The 22,525-nt window shown below is 42.5% G+C and overlaps 1 protein-coding gene across 1 annotated transcript; it reads left to right on the top strand.

Moving 5' to 3' along the window:
* The first annotated feature begins 8,560 nt into the window (after positions 1-8,560).
* On the top strand, positions 8,561-20,933 carry dcxr (dicarbonyl/L-xylulose reductase). The gene is made up of 9 exons (XM_024146188.2): positions 8,561-8,721; positions 8,948-9,016; positions 9,288-9,385; positions 13,615-13,772; positions 14,695-14,737; positions 14,846-14,945; positions 15,084-15,148; positions 18,064-18,181; positions 20,662-20,933. Exons 2-9 carry the CDS (start codon positions 8,965-8,967, stop codon positions 20,763-20,765), a joined length of 738 nt encoding a protein of 245 aa, XP_024001956.1. The 5' UTR covers positions 8,561-8,721; positions 8,948-8,964; the 3' UTR covers positions 20,766-20,933.
* Positions 20,934-22,525: the final 1,592 nt, after the last annotated feature.

Below are 22,525 nucleotides of genomic sequence, written 5' to 3'. Positions count from 1 at the left end.
AAAATGAATTGAAGGAATGAAAGGGATTGTATGTGTGACGGTAGGAATGAAAACAAGTGTGCACCACACATACACACAGCCCTGCAGTAACCAAAACAGACTCCTCTGAAGGTGAGCACATTATCTTAAAGATCATTCATTAGAACCCTTTGTTGCGTTTCCCCCAATACATGTTATTTCTCTGTCAAAAAGACTACACATTTTGCACTCATCTCAATTCCTGTGTTTAATATCTCTGTGTATTAAAAGTTACATTAGTGTTGTTGACTTGTTGTAATGTGTGAGCTTGAGCTGGAAGTAGGTGTGTTTTACTGATATCTCACATTCCTTTTTGCACGAAAACACTATAATCCAAATACAGAATCTGTKTTTCCCACTGCAGGTCAGTGGCTGAGAGAGAGAGGAGTCTGACTCAGACTCGAGTCAGGATGTGATATTTTTCCTCTCATCTTCTCTTGTCCTCCGTTTCACCATTGATGTATTATTTTGTTTTCTGTTGAATAAAGCATGTTTTGCAGCATTACCAAACACTCCTCACTGCCCTTTGTTTTACAGATTCATTGTTTTTTATCATTATAATTATTAAGACTCAATTACCAACACAGTGATGTACAGGAGGACAGTGGAACAATGTTAATGGCGCCGAAATACACTGTCACGCTGTTTCTAGCTTCTAGCCACCTTTGCAGTATTTTTGTGTGTAATTTCTTACAATATTTGCTCAAAGTTTTTTGCATTATTACCTACAGCCGGAAATAACTTTGGGATTTTAGATCGGCGGTCACTCACCAGCATTTCGACCAGCAATTCAACTTCCCTGAATTGGTTCCTTTGTTTGAATTTCCCGAGCCAATTCCATTAATTCCAGGGTCTGCCGTAAGACAACGTCGCCAGAGAAGAGGAATAAGAAGTGGGCTTTTAGTCGGACTCAGGAGGCATGCATACCATCCACCACTTCACTAGCATTCAGTCCCTGGACAATAAAATATATGAGCTCAGGGCGAGGATCTCCGTCCAGAGAGACATCAGGAACAGTAACATACTCTGTTTCATGGAATCATGGCTCTCTCCGGATATACTGTCACCATCCATTCAGCCAGCAGGGTTCTCCATCCATTGCGTGGACAGGAAGAAAGAAATCTCCTAGATAAATAAAGGTGGAGGTCTATGTTTCATGATTATCACATTTTATTTGTCACATGTGCCAAATACAACCTTACAGTGAAATGCTTACTTACAAGCGGTTAACCAACAATGCAGTTTTAAGAAAAATGCTTGATAATTAAAAAATAAGAAATAAAAGTAACAAATAATTAAAGAGCAGCAGTAAATAACAATAGCGAGGCTATATACAGGGGGTACCGGTTAGTTGAGGTAATTGAAGTAATATGTACATGTAGGTAGATTTATAAAGTGACTATGCATAGACAAACAGAGAATAGCAGCAGTGTAAAAGAGGGGGGGGGGGGGCAAAGCAAATAATCTGGCTTGCCATTTGACTAGCTGTTCAGGAGTCATGGATTGGGGTAGAAGCTGTTGAGAAGCCTTTTGGACCTAGACCTGGCGCTCCGGTACCGCTTGCAGTGCGGTAGCAGAGAGGACAGTCTCTGACTAGGGTGGCTGGAGTCTTTGCCAATTTTTAGGACTTTCCTCTTGACACCGCCTGGCATGAAGCTTGGCCCCAGTGATGTACTGGGCTGTAACCACTACCCTCTGTAGTGCCTTGCGGTCAGAGGCCGAGCACTGCCATACCAGGCAGTGATGCAACCAGTCAGGATGCCCTCGATGGTGCAGTTGTAGAACCTTTTGAGGATCTGAGGACCCATGCCAAATCTTTTCAGTCTCATGAGGCGGAATAGGTTTTGTCGTGCTCTCTTCACGACTGTCTTGGTGTGCATGGACCATGATAGTTTGTTGGTGATGTGGACACCAAGGAAGGGTGGTATGGAAATTGGAGTGGGTCTAGAGTTTCTGGGATAATGATGTTGATGTGGGCCATGACCAGCCTTTCAAAGCACTTCATAGCTACAGACGTGAGTGCTATTGGTCAGTAGTCATTTAGGCAGGTTACCTTAGTGTTCTTGGGCACAGGGACTATGGTGGTCTGCTTGAAACATGTTGATATTACAGACTCAGACAGGGAGAGGTTGAAAATGTCAGTGAAGACAKTTGCCAGTTGGTAAGCTCATCCTCGTACACGTCCTGGTAATCCGTCTGGCCCTGCGGCCTTGTGAATGTTGACCTGTTTAAAAGTCTTACTCACATCGGCTACGGAGAGCGTGATCACACAGTTGTCCGGAACAGCTGATGCTCTCATGCATGTTTCAGTGTTACTTGCCTCAAAGCGAGCATAGAAGTAATTTAGCTTGTCTGGTAGGCTTGTGTCACTGCGCAGCTCGCGACTGTGCTTCCCTTTGTAGTCTGTAATAGTTTGCAAGCCCTGCCACATCCGACYAGCATCGGAGCCGGTGTAGTACGATTCGAACTTAGTCCTGTAATGACGCTTTGCCTGTTTGATGGTTTGTCGGAGGGCATAGCGGGATTTCTTATAAGCTTCCGGGTTAGAGTCCCGCACCTTGAAAGCAGCAGCTCTACCCTTTTAGCTCAGTGTGYATGTTGCCTGTAATCCATGGCTTCTGGTTGGGGTATGTACGTGCAGTCACTGTGGGGACGACGTCATCGATGCACTTATTGATGAAGCAAGTGACTGATGTGGTGTACTCCTCAATGCCATCGGAAGAATCKCAGAACATATTCCAGTCTGTGCTAGCAAAACAGTCCTGTAGCTTAGCATCTGCTTCATCTGACCCCTTTTTTATTGACCAAGTCACTGGTGCTTCCTGCTTTAGTTTTTGCTTGAAAGCAGGAATCAGGAGGATATAATTATGGTCAGATTTGCCAAATGGAGGGCGAGGGAGAGCTTTGTATGTGTCTCTGTGTGTGGAGTAAAGGTGGTGTAGAGTTTTTTTCCCTCTGGTTGCACATTTAACATGCTGGTAGAAATGAGGTAAAACGGATTTAAGTTTCCCTGCATTAAAGTCCCCAGCCACTAGGAGCGCCGCCTCTGGATGAGCGTTTTCCTGTGTGCTTATGGCCGTGTACAGCACATTGAGTGCGGTACTTAGTGCCAGCATCGGTTTGTGGTGGTAAATAGACAGCTACGAATTCTATAGATGAAAGCTCTCTTGGTAAATAGTGTGGTCTACAGCTTATCATGAGATACTCTACCTCAGGTGAGCAAATCCTCAAGACTTCCTTAGATATCGTGCACCAGCTGTTGTTTACAAATATACACAGACCGTCACCCCTTGTCTTACCAGAGGCTACTGTTCTATCCTGCCGATACAGTGTATAACCCGTCAGCTGTTTGTTATTCATGTCGTCGTTTAGCCACGACTCGGTGAAACATAAGATATTAGTTTTGAATGTCCCGTTGGTAGGATATACGTGCTTGTAGTTCGTTTATTTTATTATGCAATAATTGTACATTGGCTAATAGGACCGATGGTAAAGGCAAATTACCCACTCGCCGCCGGATACTTACAAGGCACACCGACCTTCATCCTCGATATCTCTGTCTCTTTCTCCTGCGAATGATGCTTCTTCCCTCCTATAGGCAGAAACTTAAACAGGAAGTAACCGTGGTAAGGACGGTTCAACGTTGGTCTGACAAATTGGAATCTGAGAATGGTATTGACGTATACACTGACTCGTGACTGTTCATCAGGAGTGCATAGAGGATGTTGTTCCCACTGTGACGAATAGAACTCATCCAAACCAAACACCTATAGCTCCTCCCACCAGCTGCCTCTGACGTGTACAAACAGATTAGCAATGCCCTCCGTAAGGCAATCAAACAGGCAAAACGACAGTACAGAGACAAAGTGGAGTCGCAATTCCAACAGGTCAGACGTATGTGACAGGGACTCCAGACAATCACGGATTATAAAGGGAAAGCCTGACACCGACGCCTTGCTCCTGGACAAGCTAAATACCTTCTTCAGCCTCCTGAGTTTGAAGAGGCGCTGTTGCGCCTTCTTCGCCACACTGTCTGTGATGTGTATGCCAAGAAACTTGAAGCTTTCCACCTTCTCCACTGCGGTTCCGTATATGTGGATAGGGGCATGCTCCCTCTGCTGTTTCCTGAAGTCCACGATCAGCTCCTTCATTTTGTTGACGTTGAGGGACCATTCCGCCAGGGACCTCACCTCCTCCCTGTAGGCTGTCTCGTCATTGTTGCTAATCAGGCCTACAACTGTTGTGTCGTCTGCAAACGTGATGATTGAGTTGGAGGCATGCATTGCCACGCAGTCATGGGTGAACAGAGAGTACAGGAGGGGGCTGAGCACGCACCCTTGTGAGGCCTTGATTGCCTTACGGAGGGAATAACTACACTGTTGGTATTCAACCATATTCTCAGTTACCTTGCCATGGTTAAATGCGGTGGTTCGCGTTTTCAGTTTTGCGAGAATGCTGCCTTCTATCCACGGTTTCTGGTTTGAGTAGGTTTTAATAGTCACCGTGGGAACAACATCCCCTATACCCTTCCTGATGAACTCAGTCACCATGTCTGTGTAAACGTCAATGTTATTTTCAGAAGCTACCCAGAACATATCCCAATCCGCGTGATCAAAACAATCTTGAAGCATGGATTCCGATTGGTCAGACCAGCGTTGAATAGACCTTAGGCCTATAGGAAGGGAGGAGAAAAATTTATTTGTGATCTGGTTTGCAGAAGGGAGGGCCTTGTAGGTGTCTCGAAACGGCGAGTATCAGGAGTCTAGTGTTTTTCCTAAGCGAGAACTACAATCAACGTGTTGATAACTTCGCCAAGCGTCACGTCTGGAGGAAACCAGGCACCAGAGCGCTTAGGACATCTGACTGGGGGGCGAAGGTTCACCTTCCAACAGAACAACGACCCTAAGCACACAGCCAAGACAACGCAGGAGTGGCTTCGGGACAATGTCCTTGAGTGGCCCAGCCAGAGCCCGGACTTGAACCTGATCAAAAATAGCTGTGCAGCGACGCTCCCCATCCAACCTGACAGAGCTTGAGAGGATCTGCAGGGAAACTCCCCAAATGCAGATGTGCCAAGCTTGTAGCATCATATCCAAGAAGACTCAAGGCTGTAATTGCTGCCAAAGATGCTTCAACAAAGTACTGAGTAAAGAGTCTGAATTCTTATATAAAGTAGATTTTTATAAATGAGCAAAAATGTCAAAAATTGTTTTTGATTTGTCATTATAGGGTATTGTGTGTTGATTGATGAGGATTKTTTTTGTAATCAATTTTAGAATAAGGCTGTAACATAATAATTTTTTAAGTCAAGGGGTCTAAATACTTTCCGAAAGTATATACTATATTATACACAGGGTGGATCGAGTCCTGAGTGCCGATTGCCTGAAAGCCGTGGTATATCAGACCGTATACCACGAGTATGACAAAACATTTATTTGTACTGTTCTAATTATGTTGGTAACCCGTTTATAATATCAAGAAGGCACCTCTGGGGTTTGTGGTATATGGCCAATATACCACGGCTAAAGTCTGTATCCAGGCACTCCTCGTTGCGTTGTGCATAAGAACAGCCCTTAGCCGTGGTAAATTAGCCATATACCACACCCCCTCGGGCCTTATTACTTAATTGCATTCTAGTCAAGGCTCATCCTATATAACTACTGCTGTACACACCTTTCTATTCATATACTGTCTACACACACCATCATATACACATACTGTATATTTATATTCCAGACTCTGACATTGCTTGTTCTGATATTWATTTTTTGGGATTTGTGTTTATTGTTTTGTATTGTTTGGTATTACTGTACTGTTGGAGCTAGAAACATAAGCATTTCGCTGCACCTGCAATAACATCTGCAAAGTACGTGTACTCAACCAATAAAATGGGATTTCATGTTGGCACATTTACTATTCTTATTACAGTAAATAAGGGGCAGATAGGTTTGAAATGTTTGAGTTAACATAATCGGCTTGATTCTCCCACCCTTTGGAACAATGTGCTTGGCCCATGAAGTTTGTCAGTGAGCTAATGCTGTGATTCCCAACTGCAGTGCAGCCACAACAGTACACATTCAAATGTTTGCCCTGGACAAGCACATCTGAATCAACTTGTCAACTAATCATCAAGCCCTCGATGAGTTAAATCAGGTGTGTTTGGCAAGGGCTACAACAAAAAATGTGTGGTGTTTGGGGTACTCGAGGGCTGGAGTTGGGAAACGCTGAGCTAATGCATGGAGGCCTATGAAATGTTTGTTTCATTGGAACATAATAACCCAGCTCGCATTAGATTTATGCCTGATTACCTCACTCTCCCATTTACCCTATCGTGGGCTGCCATCAATCCAACCCCATTTCCAGCAGAGAGGGAAGATAACTCTGGGATAATTGCTTTATGCACTGGGGTAATTTCTCTCTCTGACTGAAACTCAATTGGAGAATGTGTTAACTCAGTGAGACAAATTCTCATGGCCGTATTTAATAAACKATGTCCGAGTAGGAGTGCTATACAGACTGGTGGGTACCTGATCCTAGATCAGCACTCCTACTCTGAGAGATGGAGGGGGTATGATCAAGGAGGGATATGTCACAGAACCAGAACAACAACAGTCATTGAATTGCTGCTAGTGCATGATTCCACTGCCTGTCTTGAAGAGACTGAAAATTGTAAATGACATAGTGCTGTGAAAAAGTATTTGCCCCTGTCTGATTTTCTCTATTTTTGCATATTTTTTTATACTGAATGTTATCAGATCTTCAACCAAAAACTAATATTAGATAAAGGAAACCTGAGTTTACAAATAACAAACAAAATGTATTTATTTTATTGATTTAACTAACAAAGTTATGCAACACCCAATTCCCCTGTGTGAAAAGTAATTGCCTCCTTACGTGCTAACTGGTTGTGTCACCTTTAGCTGCAATGACTGCAACCAAATGCTTCCTGTAGTTGTTGATTAGTTTAGCACATCGCTGTGGAGGAATGTTGGCAGAACTGCTTTAACTCAGCGACATTTGTGGGTTTTCAAGCATGAACTGCTCATTTSAAGTCCTGCCACAACATCGCAATTGGGATTAGGTCTGGACTTTGACTAGGCCATTCCAAAACTTCAAATGTGTTGCTTTTAACCATTTTCATGTAGATTGTGTTTTGGATCATTGTCTTGCTGCATGACCCAGCTGCGCGTCCGCTTCAGCTCACAAGCGAGGTTCTTACTGTGGAATGCAGTGTTTGGTTTTCGCCAGGTATAATGGGGCCCATGTCGTCCAAAAAGTTTTACTTTTGACTCATCTGTCCATGGAACATTCTTCCAATAGTCTTGATGATCATCCAGGTGTTTTTTTGGCAAACTGGAGTCAACTTTTTGGACGATATGGGTCCCATTATGTCTGGCGAAAACCAAACACTACTTTCCACAGTAAGAACCTCACACCAACGGTCAAGCATGGTGGTGGTAGTGTGATGGTTTGGGGATGCTCTGCTGCCTCAGGACCTGTACGACTTGCCCTAATAGAAAGAACCATGAATTATGATCTGTATCAGATAATTCTACAGGAGAATGTCAGGCCATCTGTCTGTGAGCTGAAGCTGAAGCGTAGCTGGGTCATGCAGCAAGACTGTGACCCAAAACCAACAATCAAGTTAACATGAAAATTGTTAAAAAAGCAACACATTTGAAGTTTTGGAATGGCCTAGCCAAAGTCCAGACCTAATTCCAATTGAGACGTTTTGTGGCAGGACTTGAAATGAGCAGTTCATGCTTGAAAACCCACAAATGTTCCTGAGTTAAAGCAGCTCTGCATGCAAGAGTGGACCAAAATTCCTCCACAGCGATGTGCGAGACTGATCAACAACTACAGGAAGCATTTGGTTGCAGTCATTGCAGCTAAAGGTGACACAACCAGTTATTTAGTGTAAGAGGGAATTACTTTTTCACACAGGGGAATTGGGTGTTGCATAAATGTGTTAATTAAATAAATAAACTAAGTATACATTTTGTTTGTTATTTGTAAACCTTTACCTACTATTAGGTTTTGGTTGAAGATCTGATAACATTCAGTATCAAAAATATGCAAAAATAGAGAAAATCAGAAAGGGGGGCACATACTTTTTCACCACTGTATATGGTACATGCATCACTATCATGTAGTGTGGCTAACTAGATCATTTGATAGAGTAAAAAGGCTGCCCTTTGACTAAAATCTGAAGTTTTATTGACTTTGGCCTGTACAGTATGGTTTACTGAGATTATATTTTATAAAATGAAAGTATATCTCTAAATACACATGAAAACATACATATAATGAAATGGATTGTAAATATTAATCTACAGTGAATTTGATGTTGGTTGTTTAATACTCTGTTCTGATGCAAGACTGAATATTAAGTTGCCTATGTACCCGTTGCTTCTAGGGGTCAACTAGGAACAGTAACTTTTTTATCCATTAACTTTTTGTGCAACTTTGTTTCTTGCAAGTGGAGAGGTCTGAAATTCGAGGTGCACTCTTCATACACCACATCCGTTTCCGCTAAAATTCATGAGAATAAAAATTTGCTTTATGGTTTTAATTTAAGGTTAGACATAAATTTAGCAGTGTGGTTAGGGTTATGGTTATGTTTAAAATCACGTTTTAAGAAAATACATTGTAGAAATAGGCGGGGTTTATGACTTTGCGGCTGTCGTAACTAGTGACAACTGGGTAAGTAAATTACTTTATAGAGCTCAATATATATATTGCACTGTTCATATAACGATTAGAATGAAGAATATTTATTTTAACGCGACATTTTTCAATATTTGAAAGTGAGGAGGGCATGTAGTATCGATTTCGCCCTTATCGCATGGGGATTATATATTATGTTGCATTGTACCTCACCCTTTGCTCTCCATATTGTGCAACATTTACTTGTCCCATAACTTCGCAGCGAAGGTCTGAAGAGCCATGGAAATCTCTTTCGCAGGCAAGCGGGCCATAGTCACGGGGGCAGGAAAAGGTAAGAAAACTACCACCATATTTAAAGATAGTGTCAACGTCTGGTTTGCTGCGAAAACACAACCAAATGCACGTACAACAAGTAAATCAAACGTGTCTATGTAGTTTTGAGCTCAAACTAAGCAACATCCAATGGGTCCTGAAAGCACCACTGTCATGATTGTGGGTGACCGAAGAACCTAAACACGGTCGAAATGTGTGTGTCAGGTCGGCCGTCACACTGAGATCTCCAGTGAATAATGGTCATTGTGTTTATGGATATTTTCACACAGGCATCGGCCGGGCCACGGCGCTTGCTCTGGCGCGCTGCGGGGCAGAGGTCGTGGCAGTCACACGTACGCGGGCTGACCTGGACAGCCTTCTGCTGGAGGTAACCCCCGCAACCCATATACACCCCCCCCCCTCCCCATACCCCTACAACAGTGGGGGTCGGTGCCGTTTAAGATTGGGGAGGACGTCTTTTATTTTAAATTTTATGAGCATGGCCTTATTTCTATTACAGCATATTGGATGACTGTCATTCATATTTCATTCACCCAGCTCAATGTAACATCGATAGGTTTAGTCTAATATGTGATACTCAATTTTCCCTATACCCATCATGAGGTTGCTACAATCTAGCCTACMAGTTATAGTTTATAATGTAGGTAGGTGCACATGTCAAAAGTCCAATTGGAGTAATCAAGGTAACAGACAATGAGTGACATGCCCAGGAACGCCTTGCACACTCTTGCCTGCGTCTAGCAGACCTTGACTTGGAAGAGGTCCAGTGTTGGATAGCCTTAGCTAAGGATAGCCTTAACTTAGTGTTGGAGTTTTCAGTTAAATAAATAACAAAAAATAATAATAAAAGCCAGTTAGCTAACATAAATAGCATTCCTCTCTGTTTGAGTAGGCTAAATGATCTAGCTGCATTAGCGAGCTAAGTAAGTTATATTGAAAATAAATCTAACAAAATATAACTAGCTCTCTCTCTACAGCTTCTCCTTAATTTTGAAGAAATGAATTTGTTCAACTATTGTCTTTCTCTCTCTTTGAGTCAACTAGTCACCACATTTTATGCACTGCAGTGCTAGCTAGCTGTAGCGTATGCTTTCTGTACTAGATTCATCCTCTAATCCTTTTGATTGGATGGACAACATGTCAGTTCATGCTGCTAGAGCTCTGATAGGTTGCAGGATGTCCTCCGGAAGCCGTCATAATTATGTGTACAGTCGTGGCCAAAAGTTTTGAATGACACAAATATTAATTTCCACAAAGTTTGCTGCTTCAGTGTCTTTAGATATTTTTATCAGATGTTACTATGTTACTACTGAAGTATAATTACAAGCATTTCGTAAGTGTCAATTTTTTTTATTGACAATTACATGAAGTTGATGCAAAGAGTCAATATTTGCAGTGTTGACCCTTCTTTTTCAAGACCTCTGCAATCCGCCCTGGCATGCTGTCAATTAACTTCTGAGCCACATCCTGACTGATGGCAGCCCATTCTTGCATAATCAATGCTTGGAGTTTGTCAGAATTTGTGTGTTTTTGTTTGTCCCCCCGCCTCTTGAGGATTGACCACAACTTCTCAATGGGATTAAGGTCTGGGGAGTTTCCTGGCCATGGACCCAAAATATCGATGTTTTGTTCCCCGAGCCAGTTATCACTTTTGCCTTATGGCAAGGTGCTCCATCATGCTGGAAAAGGCATTGTTAGTCACCAAACTGTTCCTGGATGGTTGGGAGAAGTTGCTCTCGGAGGATGTGTTGGTTGGTACCATTCTTTATTCATGGCTGTGTTCTTAGGCAAAATTGTGAGTGAGCCCACTCCCTTGGCTGAGAAGCAACCCCACACATGAATGGTCTCAGGTAGAGGTCGACCGATTATGATTTTTCAGCGCCGATACCGATTATTGGAGGACCAAAAAAGCCGATACCGATTAATCGGCCGATTTAAAAAATATATATTTTTTAAAATTTGTAATAATGACAATTACAACAATACTGAAAGAACACTTATTTTAACTTAATATAATACATCAATAAAATCAATTTAGCCTCAAATAAATAATGAAACATGTTCAATTTGGTTTAAATAATGCAAAAACAAAGTGTTGGAGAAGAAATTAAAAGTGCAATATGTGCTATGTAAGAAAGCTAACGTTTAAGTTCCTTACTCAGAACATGAGAACATATGGTGATTCCTTTTAACATGAGTCTTCAATATTCCCAGGTAAGAAGWTTTCGGTTGTAGTTATTATCGGAATTATAGGACTATTTCTCTATACCATTTGTATTTCATATACCTTTGACTATTGGATGTTCTTATAGGCACTTTAGTATTGCCAGTGTAACAGTATAGCTTCCGTCTCTCTCCTCGCTCCTACCTGGGCTCGAACCAGGAACACATCGACAACAGCCACCCTCGAAGCAGCGTTACCCATGCAGAGCAAGGGGAACAACTACTCCAAGTCTGAGCGAGTGACGTTTGAAACGCTATTAGCACGCACCCCGCTAACTAGCTAGCCATTTCACATCGGTTACACCAGCCTAATCTCGGGAGTTGATAGGCTTGAATTCATAAACAGCAGAGCTGCTGGCAAAACGCACGAAAGTGGAGCAACGACAGTCCTTTTTCGCGAATGCGCACTGCATCGATTATATGCAAGCAGGACTAGATAAACTAGTAATATCATCAACCATGTGTAGTTATAACTTGTGATTTTGATTGATTGTTTTTTATAAGATACGTTTAATGCTAGCTAGCAAATTACATTGGCTTCTTACTGCATTCACGTAACAGGCYGGCTCCTCGTGAGGCAGGTGGTTAGAGCGTTGGACTAGTTAACCGTAAGGTTGCAAGATTGAATCCCTGAGCTGACAAGGTAATAATCTGTCGTTCTGCCCCTGAACAAGGCAGTTAACCCACCGTTCCTAGGCCGTCATTGAAAATAGGAATGTGTTCTTAACTGACTTGCCTAGTTAAATAAAGGTGTACATTTAAATATATATATACTTTTTTTTTTTTTTTAATCGGCGTCCAAAATTACCGATTTCCAATTGTTATGAAAACTTGAAATCGGCCCTAATTAATCGGCCATTCCGATTAATCGGTCGACCTCTAGTCTCAGGATGCTTTACTGTTGGTATGACACAGGACTGATGGTAGCACTCACCTTATCTTCTCCGGACAAGCTTTTTTCCGGATGCCCCAAACAATCGGAAAGGGGATTCATCAGAGGAAATTACTTTACCTCAGTCCTCAGCAGTCCAATCCCTGTACCTTTTGCAGAATATCAGTCTGTCCCTGATGTTTTTCCTGGAGAGAAGTGGCTTCTTTGCTGCCCTTCTTGACACCAGGCCATCCTCAAAGTCTTCACCTCACTGTGCGTCCAGATGCACTCACACCTGCCTGCTGCCATTCCTGAGCAAGCTCTGTACTGGTGGTGCCCCGATCCCGCAGCTGAATCAACTTTAGGAGACGGTCCTTGCGCTTGCTGGACTTTCTTGGGCGACCTGAAGCTTTCTTCACAACAATTGAACCGCTCTCCTTGAAGTTCTTGATGATCCGATAAATGTTTGATTTAGGTGTAATCTCACTGGCATCAATATCCTAGCCTGTGAAGCCCTTTTTGTGCAAAGCAATGATGACGGCACATGTTGATGACCATGGTTGACATAGAACAATGATTCCAAGCACCACCCTCCTTTTGAAGCTTCCAGTCTGTTATTCAAACTCAATCAGAATGACAGAGGGATCTCCAGCCTTGTCCTCGTCAACACTCACACCTGTGTTAACAAGAGAATCACTGACATGATGTCAGCTGGTCCTTTTGTGGCAGGGCTGAAATGCAGTGGAAATGTTTTTGGGGGATTCAGTTCATTTGCATGGCAAAGWGGGACTTTGCAATTAATTGCAATTCATCTGATCACTCTTCATAACATTCTGGAGTATATGCAAATTGCCATCATACAATCTGGAGGCAGCAGACTTTGTGAAAATAAATATTTGTGTCATTTTCAAAACTTTTGGCCACAACTGTAAGTCTATAGAAGGTGAGAACCATGAGCCTCCTAGGTTTTGTATTTAAGTCAATGTACCCAGAGGAGGACGGAAAATAGCTGTCCTCCGGCTACACCATGGTGCTGTTGAGGCTACTGTAGACCTGTAGAACTTCATTGCAAAACCGTGTGTTTTAATTAGTTATTTGGTGACATGAATATATTTAGTATAGTTTTATCCAAAAATGTTTCACTATTTTTCAGACATTCACTGAGTAGGATGGTCCTCCCCATCCTCCTCTGAGGAGCCTCCACTGCGTTACGACCCTCATATCCCTACAACCCCGCCCAGCCCCCCTCCACTGCTCAGGGTCCTGACCCCCCCATTGCATGCTCTATTGTCCCCTTATAGGACCTCTCCTCTCCACTAGCCCTATACGCATATCATTAGAGGCTAGCTAGTTTTCCCTGCTGCTCTTTTCACCTCCATGTCCCATTGTTTCGGCTCCGTGACGAGAGATGATGGGAGATTCTTTGGTGATTCGTTGGGTTGATTCTCTCTGCTGTCTTTTCTCTCTGTGTGATTGGTTCTGGTGCTGGTTGTTCCCTGCAGTGTCCGTCCATCAGGCCGGTGTGTGTGAACCTCGGGGACTGGGGGGCCACAGAGGAGGCGCTACGGGAGGCCGGCGGTAATGTGGATCTGCTGGTGAATAACGCAGCCTATGCTACGCTGCAGCCCTTCCTAGAGGTCACCCCCGACCAGTTTGACATGTAAAGACGCTCTCATCGCTCATCGCTGTCGTTTAAATCAGAAATTCTCTAAACTACTCAAGCCAGGTAGAAAGTGTGTAGAAATGATAATGAATCTACTTTCTTTTTTTAAACAATTTAATGTCAGAATTTTTGTAAATTCAATTAGTATTTTCAGTAGAGCTTTTAGCAGCGCTATTTAGTGTATTTGGTTGATTTTTGTGGTCTCAAACCAGTGAGCTTATTAACATTTTTCATCGAGAGTATGGGCAAAATTGATTATTGTCAATGGAAATGGTCGGAATGTTGATCCCTTGTCATATAAATTGCTGCATTACTGTCAATATAGCATTAAAAATGGCTTTCCAGGTGGCATTTCGGCAATTTTGTATCGCAATGCGAATATTGGGTCGCAACTGAGACAACCTGGTCCAATTTGGGTCCCGAGGCAAAACCAGTTGAGAACCACTGCTCTAAATCATGTTGTGATTGTAATTCATATACATAGAAGTGAAACACAAGTCACTCAAGACTCAGTAGAAGGACTTTGTATTAGACCTAACACTACCATTCAAAAGTTTGAAGTCACTTAGAAATGTCCTTGTTTTTGAAAGAAAGCACTTTTTTGTCTATTAAAATGACATCAAATTGATCAGAAATACAGTGTAGACATTGTTAATGTTGTAAATGACTATTGTAACTGGGAACGGCAATTTTTTWAATTGACTTTTGAACGGTAGTTTACATATTACACCTGTTTATTTAAACATGGTTTAAAAATAGCTTTCCAGATAAGATGGTTTAAATAAACCAGGTTTAAACTGTSTTACCTCCAGGTGGCTAGTTACACAACAGAAATATTCCAAACATAGCCTTCTATCTGGACATTAATAGGAATATCTCATAAATCCCATTAAGATGTATTGATTTTTCCTATTCCCAGATCCTTTAACATCAACGTGAAGGCTGTCCTCCATGTCTCTCAGGTAAGAAAAGGCTGTCAGAAATTGAATTGGCTCCTTGTAACATAGTTATAGGTAACTTAACGGTTTCTCCATACTCACTGTGTGTTCTCTGTCTCTCTGTGTGGGTAGATCGTGGCTCGGGGTATGAAGGCCAGAGGAACAGGAGGCTCCATAGTGAACATCTCCAGCCAGGCGTCTCAGTGTGCCCTCCAAGACCACACCGTCTACTGTAAGTCACTGACAGGGACCAGACAGAGCAGCACATACATCCCATCAAAACATATCTCAGCTATAGCTCGATTATATCAATTAACTCACTACATCTTGATGTAGTTGATATTTGAATGCATACTGTCTGTGTGTGCAGGTGCCACTAAAGGTGCTCTGGACATGCTGACTAAGGTTATGGCCCTGGAGCTTGGACCCTATCAGGTAACTACAGGAGGACTGACCCAATAGCAGAGAGCACACATCAAGACACACATGGTTCTTCTGATGTCAGACCAGTACATTTAAATTTCTGTCTGCAACAGTTGTATTGTATTGTGGTGGCATCATGTTATGGGTATTCTTGTCACCGGCAGGGACTGTGGAGTTTGTCAAGATCAAAAGAAACATGAAAGGAGCAAAGCCCAGATAAAAAGCTAGAGGAAATCCTGCCTCAGTCTTCTTAATACCTAACCCTGGGATAGTTTTATTTTTCAGCAGGACAATTACGAATGTTTTTATGCCAAAGACACCAGAATGGCTTTCAATAGGTGTTGAGTGTTCCTGAATTGTCCAGTCTCCATCCTGACTTAAATCTGTTTGAAAATCAGAGACAAGGTTTGAATATTGCTGCCCATCAATGACTCCAACCAAATTTACTGAGCTTGAGCAATTTATACAAAAACGATGGATATATGTTGCCCTAATAGCAGTGGCGGCCCAGTGTGGCCACGGCCTCCCCTGAAATCTGATTGGCCTTCCCCAAGAAATTCTGAGATCTGATCGGTCGTCTCTGAATATATTAATAATTTTGACCGAGACGCGCACCAACAGTAAGACAATCTCACCTGAGAAAGCATCCGAGCGAGCGAAACATCGCCCCTGAAGCTAGGACAGCAAAGTCCCTCCCCATCTTCCAAAAACATCTGAAGCCCTACCTCTTCAACGAGTATCCCCCTTTTGTGAACTAACACTTGACTTTTCCCCACTACTAGCACTTACTTGCTGATAGCTACTTTATTGAGGAAAAATGTACTTACTGAGATACACTGAGTGTACCAAACATTAGGAACACCTTCCTAATATTGAGTTGCACCCCCTTTAGCCTTCAGAAAAAGGTGTTGAAAGCCTTCCACAGGGATGCTGGCCCATGTTGACTCCAATGTTTATCACAGTTGTATTAAGTTGGCTGGATGTCTTTTGGATGGTGGACCATTCTTGATACACACGGGAAACTGTTGAGCGTGGAAAAACCCAACAGCGTTGCAGTTCTTGACACATTCAAACCGGTACTCCTGGCACCTATTACCATACCCTGTTCAAAGGCTCTTAAATATTTTGTCTTGCCCATTCACCCTCTGAATGGCAGACATACACAATCCATGTCTCAATTGTCCCAAGATTTTAAAATCCTTCTTTAACCTGTCTCCTCCCCTTCATCTACACTGATTTGAAGTGGATTTAACAAGTGACATCAATAAGGGATCATAGCTTTCACCTGGATTTACCTGGTCAGTTTATGTCATGGAAGGAGTTCCTAATGTTTTGTACACTCAGTGTATGTCGTTGTCCCACCTAGCTATCTTAAGATGAATACACTAACTGTAAGTCGCTCTGGATAAGAGCGTCTGCTAAATGACTAAAATGTAAATGTAAAAATATATGTGTAGCCCATGTATATGATTCTGTCTGGCTAAAAAGAGCATGACATGTCATATTATTTTTGGCCAGACTGCATCAGATACATGGGCTACAGATACTAAGACAGAGGGGCGCTGTTTGCCTCGCTCGGATGCTTTCTCTGGTGAAATGGATTCAGCCTCTTGCTAATTGAAGGAAAATTATGAAACACGAATGAGAAATATATTTTTAAAAGTTTTTATTTTTTTAATTGTTAAAATTTTTGGGGAAGTATGGCTTCCTTTTGCATCCATGAATACACAACACTTTGTAAGCTGATTGTCATTAGACATATGGTGTTTGTAAAAGATGTCCCTTTCCATTCAAATGGCAGGTGCACAGTGCACTGCTCAGATGCTGTACTTATTTTGGAGTAGACGAACATGCGTAGATAACCTACTTTTTGAAGTGATTTGTTTGACAATCAGATAAAAACAACATGACTAGTTGTGTTCACGACACATTAAAAGGTAATACATTTTTACAGTTAAATGACGTCTTTACTATATAGCCCACAACCAAAAAGTTGTGCAAGCGCGTGAAAAGAACAAATAGACCCCCCCCCCCCCCAATGTCATGGTATAATTCGCACTCTGGATGGTACTTTCAAGTAAATTTACTGCTGTATGCTAATACCCTTATTTAAAACCTTGACCTTTAATCAATGTTAGTGTTTGGATTCATGTACCAAACCTAAGCTGAAGCATTTAATACATTGAACCTTCATAATAAACGTTCAAAATGTTCTGGCCCCCCTAAACTGGGTCTGTTCCCCACCTTGGCCACCCCATTCAAAATGTTATGGCCCCCCTAAACTGGGTCTGTTCCCCACCTTGGCCACCCCATTCAAAATGTTGTGGCCCCCCTAAACTGGGTCTGTTCCCCACCTTGGCCACCCCATTCAAAATGTTCTGGCCCCCCTAAACTGGGTCTGTTCCCCACCTTGGCCACCCCATTCAAAATATTCTGGACACGCCACTGCCTAAGAGTTTGCGAAGTTGGTGGAAGCACCTATGGCAGCCATTACAGCTGTGAAACATTTTTAATAAGATTCTACCATTAACTCTGGGGTGTGAAGACACGCAACCAAGACCTATTCATAAAAAAGAATTCAGAAATGTTCTATATTTTTTTATTTCACTTTGGAAATCTGTTGTGTACATCGGTAGAAAAAAATATCAAATGTAATATTTTTTTCAATTTTAAAGCAGAAAAATGTGAAGACTGCAAGGGGTGTGTAGACCTTCACTTGGCATTGTATTGATTTGATGTATTGATTATCTTCAGCGACTAGGATTTAGTGCCTTGCTCAAGGGCACAAGGACAGAGTTTTCACCTAGTCAGCTCGGGGATTTGAACCCGCAAACTTTTAGTTACTGGCCCAACACTCTTAATTGCTAGGCTACCTGCCTTATTGACTGATAAGTATTGATTGTTGTGGTGTACTTGTTTCTTGCTAGATCCGTGTGAACAGTGTGAACCCCACAGTCGTGATGACTAAGATGGGGAGACTGGCATGGAGCGACCCTGGCAAGGCCAAGACCATGACCTCACGCATCCCTCTGGGACGATTCGCAGGTCACATACTTGTTGTTTTGTTACTAATAAGTTATTTATACAGTGCATTGGGAAAGTATTCAGACCCCTTGACTTTTCCTACATTTTGTTACGTTACAGCCTTATTCTGAAATTGATTATTGTTTTTCCCCCTCATCAATCTACATACAATACCCCATAATGACAAAGCAAAAACAGGTTTTTAGAAATGAGAAGAAAAAAACTGAAATACCTTATTTACATAAGTATTCAAAGTATGCACCCCCCACAGCTACTCGCCCAAGCCTTCCCCATTTCTCCTTCTCCCAAATCCAGTCAGCTGATGTTCTGAAAGAGCTGCAAAATCTGGACCCCTACAAATCAYCCGGGCTAGATAATCTGGACCCTTTCTTTCTAAAATGATCTGCTGAAATTGTTTCCACCCCTATTACTAGCCTCTTCAACCTCTCTTTCGTGTCATCTGAGATTCCCAAAGATTGGAAAGCAGCTGCGGTCATCCCCCTCTTCAAAGGGGGGGACACTCTTGACCCAAACTGCTACAGACCTATATCTATCCTACCCTGCCTTTCTAAGGTCTTCGAAAGCCAAGCCCACCATACCTTCTCCGCTATGCAATCTGGTTTCAGAGCTGGTCATGGGTGCACCTCAGCCACGCTCAAGGTCCTAAACGATATCTTAACCGCCATCGATAAGAAACAATACTGTGCAGCCGTATTCATTGACCTGGCCAAGTCTTTCGACTCTGTTAATCACCACATCCTCATCGGCAGACTCGATAGCCTTGGCTTCTCAAATGATTGCCTCGCCTGGTTCACCAACTACTTCTCTGATAGAGTTCAGTGTGTCAAATCGGAGGGTCTGTTGTCCGGGCCTCTGGCAGTCTCTATGGGGGTGCCACAGGGTTAAATTCTTGGACCGACTCTTTTCTCTGTTTACATCAATGATGTCGCTCATGCTGCCAAACATACCCTCGTAAAACTGACCATCCTACCAATCCTCGACTTCAGTCGAACTGCTTTGCTTTATCTTGGCCAGGTCGCAATTGTAAATGAGAACTTGTTCTCAACTTGCCTACCTGGTTAAATAAAGGTGAAATAAAAAAATAAATAAAAAAATTCAGACCCTTTGCTATGAGACCCGAAATTGAGCTCTGATGCATCCTGTTTCCATTGATCATCTTTGATGTTTCTACAACTTGATTGGAGTCCACCTGTGGTACATTTGATTGATTGGACATGTTTTAGAAAGGCACAAACCTGTCTATATAAGGTCCAACTGCTGACAGTGCATGTCAGAGCAAAAACCAAGCCATGATGTCGAAGGAATTGTCCGTAGAGCTCCGAGACAGGATTGTGTTGAGGCACAGATCTGGGGAAGGGTACCAAAAAATGTCTGCAGCATTGAAGGTCCCCAAGAACACAGTGGTCTCCATCATTCTTAAATGGAAGAATTTTGGAACCACCAAGACTCTTCCTAGAGCTGGCCGCCCGGCCAAACTGAACAATTGGGGAGAAGAGCCTTGGTCAGGGAGGTGACCAAGAACCTGATGGTCACTCTGACAGAGCTCCAGAGTTCCTCTGTGGCGATGGTTGTCCTTTTGGAAGATTCTCCCATCTCTGCAGCACTCCACCAATCAGGCCTTGGTAGAGTGGCCAGACGGAAGCCACACTTCAGTGGCAGGGACTGGGAGACTAGTCAGGATCGAGGGAAAGATGAACAGAGCAAAGTATAGAGAGATCCTTGATGAAAACATGCTCCAGATGGTTCAGGACCACAGACTGGGGTAAAGGTTCACCTTCCAACAGGACAACAACCCTAAGCACCAGCCAAGAAAATGCAGGAGTGGCTTCGGGAACAAGTCTTAATGTCCTTGAGTGGCCCAGCCAGAGCCCAGACTTGAACCCAATCAAACATCTCTGAAGAGACGTGAAAATAGCTGTGCAGCAATGCTCCCCATCCAACCTGACAAAGCTTGAGAGGATCTGCAGAGAAGAATGGGAGAAACTCCCCAAATACACGTGTGACAAGCTTGTAGTGTCATACCCAAGAAGACTTGAGGCTGTAATTGCTGCTGAAGGGGCTTCAACAAAGTACTGAGTAAAGGGTCTGAATACTTATTTATYTTTCCGTTTAGACATTTTTGCCCTCCAAAAAATAAGTAAACTGGTTTTGCTTTGTCACTATGGGTTATTGTGTGTTCGTTTGATGAGGGGGGYAAAACAATTGAATCCATTTTAGATTAAGGCTGTAACTTAACAAAATGCTGAAAATGTCAAGGGGTCTGAATAGTTTCCGAATGCACTCTATACTATATATTATATGTTCTTGTTTTTATTAACACAGCTAACCATGAACATCTGATCACACAGACTGCCCAACCCCACTTTTTATCATGTGAAAGCGGCACATGATGATGTGGGGGTGTGTTACTTTATGGTTGTGTGAGTGTGTATTATTATTATTATTATATGGTGTGTGTGTGTGTGTGTTCCTCTCTGCAGAGGTGGAGGATGTTGTGAACTCTATCCTGTTCCTGCTCAGCGATAAGAGTTCTATGACCAACGGTGTCACCCTGCCTGTGGACGGGGGCTTCCTGGCCTGCTAACCTCTCACCTTCTCATTCTGCCTCCTGATTGGCTGGCGTAGTCATTTTCCATGGTGTCCACTAGTACCCATTTAATTCCTCTTTAAGCACTGATTATATTCAGACTTGATTTTGTTTTATGTTACTGATTACATGTATCACCCAGAACAATAAAATGAGTCTTTATGAGCTGCCCTGTTTGTTGTAACCTTAAGCAATTGTTTATTTTTTGCAGATTGTGGGTGTGTGTTCGCTTATAGACAAAACTGCTGGGTGAGACTAGTGTAATATACAGTCGTGGCCAAAAGTTTTGAGAATGACACAAATATTAATTTTCACAAAGTCTGCTGCCTCCAGTTTGTATGATGGCAATTTGCATATACTCCAGAATGTTATGAAGAGTGATCAGATGAATTGCAATTAATTGCAAAGTCCCTCTTTGCCATGCAAATGAACTGAATCCCCAAAAAACATTTCCCCTGCATTTCAGGCCTTGCTTCTCAGCTAAGGGAGAGGGCTCACTCACAATTTTGCCTAAGAACACAGCCATGAATAAAGAATGGTACCAACACATCCTCCGAGAGCAACTTCTCCCAACCATCCAGGAACAGTTTGGTGACTAACAATGCCTTTTCCAGCATGATGGAGCACCTTGCCATAAGGCAACATAACTGGCTCGGGGAACAAAACATCGATATTTTGGGTCCATGGCCAGGAAACTCCCCAGACCTTAATCCCATTGAGAACTTGTGGTCAATCCTCAGGAGGCGGGTGGACAAACAAAAACACAAATTCTGACAAACTCCAAGCATTGATTATGCAAGAATGGGCTGCCATCAGTCAGGATGTGGCCCAGAAGGTAATTGACAGCATGCCAGGTCGGATTGCAGAGGTCTTGAAAAAGAAGGGTCAACACTGCAAATATTGACTCTGCATCAACTTCATGCAATTGTCAATAAAAGCCTTTGACACTTACGAAATGCTTGTAATTACACTTCAGTATTCCATAATAAGATCTGACAAAAATATCTAAAGACACTAAAGCAGCAAACTTTGTGGAAATTAATATTTGTGTCATTCTCAAAACTTTTGGCCACGACTGTACAGTTGAAGTCAGAAGTTTACATACACTTAGGTTGGAGTCATTAAAACTCGTTTTTCAACCACTCCACAAATTTCTTGTAAACAAACTATAGTTTTGGCAAGTCAGTTAGGACATCTACTTTGTGCGTAACACAAGTAACTTTTCCAACAATTGTTTACAGACAGATTATTTCACTTATAATTCACTGTATCACAATTCCAGTGGGTCAGAAGTTTGCATACACTAAGTTGACTGTGCCTTTAAACAGCTTGGAAAATTCCAGAGAATTATGTCATGGCTTTAGAAGCTTCTGATAGGCTAATTGACATAATTTGAGTCAATTGGAAGTGTACCTGTGGATGTATTTCAAGGCCTACCTTCAAACTCGCACTTGCTTGACGTCATGGGAAAATCAAAAGAAATCAGCTAAGACTTTAGAAAAAGATTGTAGACCTCCACAAGTCTGGCTCATCCTTGAGAGCAATTTCCAAATGCCTGAAGGTACCACGTTCATCTGTACAAACAATAGTACGCAAGTATAAACACCATGGGACCACGCAGCCGTCATACCGCTTAGGAAGGAGACGTGCTCTGTCTCCTAGAGATGAACGTACTTTCGTGCGGAAAGTGCAAATCAATCCCAGAACAACAGCAAAGGACCTTGTGAAGATGCTGGAGGAAACAGGTACAAAAGTAT

This window comes from Salvelinus sp. IW2-2015, unplaced genomic scaffold (assembly GCF_002910315.2).
Source record: "Salvelinus sp. IW2-2015 unplaced genomic scaffold, ASM291031v2 Un_scaffold16323, whole genome shotgun sequence".
NCBI classification, from domain to species: Eukaryota; Metazoa; Chordata; class Actinopteri; order Salmoniformes; family Salmonidae; genus Salvelinus; species Salvelinus sp. IW2-2015.
Note: the sequence above shows the minus strand (reverse complement) of the source record. Positions and strands in the feature narration are given on the sequence as shown.